The sequence below is a fragment of the Montipora foliosa genome, chromosome 13 (assembly GCF_036669935.1).
Source record: "Montipora foliosa isolate CH-2021 chromosome 13, ASM3666993v2, whole genome shotgun sequence".
Classification (NCBI taxonomy): Eukaryota; Metazoa; Cnidaria; class Anthozoa; order Scleractinia; family Acroporidae; genus Montipora; species Montipora foliosa.
Genome location: NC_090881.1, coordinates 20,986,567 through 20,993,030, shown reverse-complemented (window position 1 = coordinate 20,993,030; position 6,464 = coordinate 20,986,567). Strand labels below are relative to the sequence as shown.

The 6,464-nt window shown below is 41.1% G+C and overlaps 1 protein-coding gene across 2 annotated transcripts in view; it reads right to left on the bottom strand.

The window, feature by feature from the left end:
- Positions 1-642: 642 nt before the first annotated feature.
- The window catches only part of LOC137982925 (dual serine/threonine and tyrosine protein kinase-like), a 13,777-nt gene continuing 7,955 nt past the window's right edge, over positions 643-6,464 (bottom strand). Inside the window, exons 3-7 of one of the 2 annotated variants that reach the window (XM_068830086.1) lie at positions 6,334-6,462; positions 6,054-6,218; positions 4,211-5,637; positions 2,454-2,694; positions 643-2,065 (exon numbers count right to left, since the gene is read on the bottom strand). In XM_068830086.1, the coding sequence (XP_068686187.1) occupies positions 1,601-2,065; positions 2,454-2,694; positions 4,211-5,637; positions 6,054-6,218; positions 6,334-6,462 (2,427 nt within the window). In that variant the 3' untranslated portion in view covers positions 643-1,600. Of the gene's footprint in view, positions 2,066-2,453; positions 2,695-4,210; positions 5,638-6,053; positions 6,219-6,333 lie in introns of both variants that reach the window. The other variant, XM_068830087.1, reaches the window with a different exon arrangement.

The window sequence follows — 6,464 nt, the reverse complement described above, 5'->3', positions numbered from 1 at the left end:
TGTTCATGCAGAAACGTTGCATCTCATAAGAATCTGGACGACCTAAGTACGTTTATTCAGAACTGAGTCAATGACTCTCCGTGATAGATGTTAGCTTTACTTATTTCAGAGCTAAATACAGTTTTGCCGACCACTTCTCCAGAATTATTTGAAGTTCAGTGTGGAGGTTGCCAAGGGCATGAACTCATCACTACATGAGGTCTTGGCACAACTCATCTTAAAGAACATAAATTCACCACCGAATGGGGATCACGTTACGCGGCCATTCACCAAATTTGTAAGCTGTGTGCCAAAGGACCTTTTTGCAGATACGGCGGCCATTTTGATTTCTATTGTTTCAAATACCTATAATAGGATGCCCAGGGGGCATATACATATTAATTTGCCCACTGAGCATCCCATAATGTCTTTCGAAACAGTAGAAATCAAAATGGACGCCGTGTCTGGATTCGCTATGACGAAGGGCTAACGCTCGAAACGTCAGCTTTTAGAATCCCTGTACGGTGGTCAATTTACATTATCAACTCAGTTGATAAAACCAAATTTTTGTATACTACTTCCCCACCGAAGCAGCACCACAGTTTCTTTAGAAATTACCACCTTCATTCGTGTGTCTGCAAAAAGGTTAACTATCCAAGAATGTGACACAGATTCCTCTTTTAATTTGACCACTCTACCACCACGTGACGATGATGATGATGATGACGTCGATGATGATATTGATGATGGTTATAATATTAGAGAACTTTAGATTATAGGACGAGAACGACAACGACTAAGAGATTTTCTCATAGAACAACAGTGAGCGCGCGCCAACCAGCGTCATTTTGACGGGAAAAACGTGATACCGTCGTCACTTTAGAACGAGGTTTTGCAAAAATGTCGTCCTGTCAAAAAAACACGGTAGCTGTTTTGGCATTTTTCGATCAGCAAATAAAAAAGGCACAGTTACCAGCAATAAGAATAACTGAGCGACCTATAGAGAGTCAGATTAATCGTGCGGGAATTATAAATTTTCTAAGTATTTTCGCCAAAAACGGGCAGTCAAAACTCGTACTCGTTCTCGTCCAAGAATGTGACTATAAACGGATTTTCCGGCTTGTTTAATTTGATCATTGCACCACCACATGACGATGACGGTGATGAATATGACAATTGGTCGCAATAAGCGTTTCTCGCTTCTTTCTACGCTCAGAGCGTCCACCTACACTAGCATTAAACAGGGGATCAAAGCCCTTATAGAGCTAAAAATTTTTTTCTCTGATTATATCATGTCAGCTAACCCTTCCTTCGGCTTAATGTCTTCTATCTGTACGTCAACTAATTTTCTCTTTCATGTAACTATATGACTATGACTGAAACAGTCACATGACAGCAGAAACACTGTAAATCGTTTACGGTGTATTGAACTAAAACTTGGTATAATTAAGCAACCATGTTCACCTCGGTCTTTTTCTACTGCAAACTGTTGGATAGTCCTGGCTTTTTTGACATAGCCAATTTCTTAAGTTTTGGCCTTACGGTCACCCAATGCGAATGACTCGCTTCTATAACTTTCACTCCGAAGGACTTACATGTGGCCCAGGACTTGCACTTTCATCTAAACTGCACTTTCATAAGCTGTAGCTTGGGAGGAAAACGACATTTCAACACTCGTTTTAAAGTGATCAAGCCAAGTCAACCTAACTTCGTCTTGCCTCAGAGCGTTGAAAGTCGAGGCGACAATTTCTAAAACCTGCCGCTTTGCAGACGATTCTCTCACGTTTTTGGACGACTTGATGAATTCACAATCCTTCGCTTGAGCAATGGCACGATACACTTGTGACACGTTATCTGTTTCTGCGTATTCCGGCCTGATGTACTTTTGTTCTAACACAAGAAACAGAAGCACAGCCAGACTATACACACAATGGCATTTAAGTGTGCTTGCTACTTCTGCCGCTTCCATCTCTCGTTCGACCGGAATTCGACCAGGCACATGGAAGGGCGCTTCCTCGTCAGGATACGGTATAGAATCATTCCTTGGCTTGGAGACGTTTAGCTTGGCGATCTGGTGGTAATCGACCTTTGGTTTTAAAACAAAGAAAAGGAAGCATGAATAAAGACTGAATCCCAAGTCAGTCAGTCAGTCGATCAGTAACAAGTTGGTCAGGTAATTTATCATTTTAAGTTAACGAATTGACTAATGAGTCAGTCAATCATGACGTATTTCGTCAGCGAGTTTGTCAACAATCAACAAATCGTTCAATAATTGAGTCAGTCGATCTACAAATAGATCAATCACCGCCGACCGGTTGGCTCATGATCAGCTGGTTCAGCATCGGACTGCTGTGCAATAATCAATCAATCAATCAATCAATCAAAAGGGTCCACGCTTAATCAAGACTGAAATCATCAAGAAATAAATCAAACTTATTAAATAGCCTAACTATAATCAACACTAATAAAAATACCATGACGTTTGTAATTCTCAAATCGATGTGATGAAGCCCTCTGTCCCAACAGCTTTCAAGAGCTTCAATCATCTGTTGAACAATTCTCAGACCATCGCGCAAGAGGATGTGGTTGTCAGGATGTCCTGTCAAGCGATCATAAAGGTCGCTACTCATCTTTGGGTAAAGCACAGTGACCTTGTTGTTCTTATCCAACTTCACTGATACAGGCGCCAGAACTCCTTTAGCATCATTTTGAAACCTATACCAAAAAAAAAAAAACCCAAAAGTTATACATTATCAACGCTACACTCCAAAACTGCCTCAGCCCTTTTTTGCCAGGAGTAGCGTCCTGGCAGAAGCCTTAGTTCGGCGTATCAAACCTTTACTGACTTAAGGACGATTTTTTGGATGAAAAACTATTTTTTACTAATTTTCTTACAAAAACTACTCATTGAAAGTATGTGCGAGAGACTACATGATGTAAAATATCGGTTTTCGGGAAGAAGTATTCCAACTGGTTACCTCCTGCCAGTTGGGGTTCTTAATCACGTTTCTGTTAAGTATGAATTGTTTCTTTCAGATTTTTAAAAAGTGGGGTGCCTGTAAACTAGCTTGATAGCTACGTGCACTTCCACTGTAAACAAAAAGCAAGCATTCCGCGCGATGTTTTTGTCGATTTTTTGAAAACGAATGGTAAGAACTTCGAAATGCAATTGGCAATTGCAACCCGCGGTAGCGACTAAGGAAACTGGTTTCATGCCGCCTCTAGATATTCACATTATTCGTTTGACCCCATGTAGTTGTCTTAAGTCCAAACAAATTTACCCAGTAAAGCCATTGTCTTATATCGTCTTCGTTTTTGACAATTTATGCATAGCTTTCAGAAAGGAAAGCACGGGGTGGTCCAAATTCCCTAGTTCCATTAAAACTTCGCCTGCATTTGTAATTAAGAATAGGTTCCCTGCTTTCCCCCGAAAATATTGTGTTTCTTAATTCCCCGATATATTTTGTCTTCGTTCCCCTATTCTTTACTTTATATTGCCAATGTCACATTGGCAATGTCACATTTGGGTCTCCCAAACCCCTTGGGAGACCCTGAAAGCGTGACAATAGATAGTGTTATTTATGGTCGAAGTCCTGAACTAGGCCGGACTGGATAAAGTTAGCCATGCCTCTGAATTGTCTGAGACGACTGAGACACTCTTAAAGTTCCCCTGTGACCAAAAAAACTCAATTCTTATTTTTCTTTGGATCTCAAAATTATGTTAAATAAACACTAAGCGACCAAAGTTTTCAGCCTTGATTTCAAAAAGACACCTGTTTAATTTAACTGAAATTTTATTATTTAATGGTCCGCCATTACTTACTTCATTAAGATATGGGGAGAACTGGATCGACGAAAAAATGACGTCAAAGGCTCACTTGTTTAAGCACAGGTGTTTTTGGGCTCTCAGACTTTTAAACTCGCGTTTTGCATATTTAATAAGCTGCATTCACACGCTGAAATTTTAGGCCAGAGAGCCTTGGACGTCAGTTTTCCCTGGATCCAACCCTCTGAGGTCCAATCGGTCAGTTTTGAACGTGAGTAATGGCGGACCGTGAAATCCAAAACTTACACTCAAAGTAAACGGTCTTTGGATAAAGACCAAAGCTCAAACTTTTGTCAGTCAGGTGTTAAGCAAACACACTTTCAAAATCTGAAGAAAAAAAGGAAGTGACTTTTTTATCACAGGGGCACTTTAACGTCTCCTGGCACAAAACGCAACAAATCCGACCTTTCGAAAGTTCTTGTTATCGCAAGGAAATGCTGATCTTCAAGTGATTCATCGACGCATGTTGCATGTAGCTGTTTCGCCACCTGATTACTATTCGGGACTTGAAACACGCGACCTCTGTGTCCCACTCTTCCCAGACATTTCCCTACCACCACTCTCGAAGGAACCTCAAGAGTAAGTGTGTTATCAACCGCTCTGGCCTTGCTCATCAGCTTTGAAAAATATGGCGCCTTTTCTGCAGCAAACCTCCTTTGGTTATCAGTTTGTTTTGCCGCTATATTGCAAAAGCTCTTCATGAAGGCCAAGTTGTAAACGAACAGCTGATGACCATTGTCAAGATCCGCCTGTAAGTTGAGACGAATTCTTTCAGCGATGGCTTGGCTATCAATCCCTTTCAGTACAGCTTGAGCCACTTCTCGCTTCCAGGCCTCGTTTACATAGGTTCCCTTGCCTCTGATAGCCAACCACACGTTACTCACAGTTCGCATCGCTTTATCCATAACCTTAACAGTAAACTTCATTAAGCCATAATCAAAATGATGGCACACGTTCCTTTCCTGGAAATGCTGAAGGAAACTGTATTCAAGCTGTTTCGTCACGACATTAGCAAGGCGGTCATCTTTTTTCACAACCTCACTGAACGCCGTTTCCAAAGATTTCCGCATCTTGTCAGACATCTGCGTTATCGTGTTCTTAACTTTTGCCAATGAGATTTCCATCACCTTAAATAAAACTATGTCCTTGATCTGCCTTCGGCACTGTTCAACGACTTCATTTCTCCCGACTACATCTCCGATTTTTATTGAATCAAACTGCATTTGACCCATTTCGGTTTCGATCATTTTCATGTTAGATTTTATGGCTTGGTCAATCATATAAGCAAAGTGTGATTCGTTCCTTTCTACGTATCTTGTCATGTTCGCGTAGTACTCCAACTCTTTCACCTCCAAGTGGTCAAAAAAATCGTCTTGGGGGGAAATTTCACCTTCCTTGAAATTGCAAGATAACAACAAATCGAACACTCTGTCCTGAATCTGGCAAAGGAGCTCACTCCCATATTTCAAATGAGCACTTACTCCATTGGCAGCGAATTTCAGCAGCTTAAATTTCAGGGCGTCAAACTGCTCCGTGAAGCGGTTTGTCTCTTTCTTTAAACGTGCGTTTCTGACTCCTTTCGATGACAAACCATGAAAAAACGGACATTCCACGAAAGGTACATCTTCCGGCACCATGTGATATTTGGCAAGAGCTTGGTAAGCACGAGCAATTTTTTCTTCAGCACTGCAAGGTTTAGTTTCTTCGTTGTCATCCGATTCAGAATCTTGGTCGAATTCTTGAGCCCTTTGGTCTTCATCAACCTTATTGCACACGTAGAATATTGGCAAATTTCCAACCTTCTCCTTTAGCTTGAGAAGAAATCCTCTTTCCTTTAACACAAAAAGAAAACCTGCGTAACTGGGATGCGTTTTTGGTGCTTATATTGTTCCGTTCATAGTCGATAGCCAAGCCGAAACTTGGTAAGACGAGGAATCGTTGAAAGAATTGATAAAAAAAACATTGCCTGTACGCAACAATGAAGAAGATTAAGCGCAGTGTCAAATGGAAGCTAATAATTTAAAAGTATAGGAAGGGTGCTTTTATAGCTGCCCTTGCCGGCCACAACTACAATTATACACTACCTGCAAGGTTTCTCTATTCTAAAAGAAACTATTTGGAAACCCTTCGCTCAGTTGCCGTCAATCGCCAACCGAAAACGACATTCACTGCTTAAGCTCTTTAACATAACAACAACGGAAACAAGAGCGCCAAATCATAATTACCATTCAGAGCACAGCCTACCGACCTGTAGTCTCAAGGAAGAGTTGCCATCAATAACATAAACGACGACCTGCAAGATACCGTGTGTACACTCGTCCACAATCTTGTCCAGAGATTCGTTCTCGCTCATTCCAGGCGCATCAATGACTTCAAGATGGCCGCTTTGCAAAAGAGGGTTGTTTAGACCAACCTAGATAAACAAAATATTCAGTTGATTTGATGTAGGTTCCATTTTACTGTGACTCTTTGATTCAATAAGCCACTGAAAGAGACTTTAGTAAACTGTCATCATCAATCATCATTACCTCCACAACTGCGTTGACCCATGTGGGATCGTCTCTTTTGCTTTCCTCCAATTCGATTGCCTCTTTCGGTAACTTCTTCTTATTAAAAGGAGTCTTAATTCCTTCTGACGGTCTGCTGTCGTTGGACAACT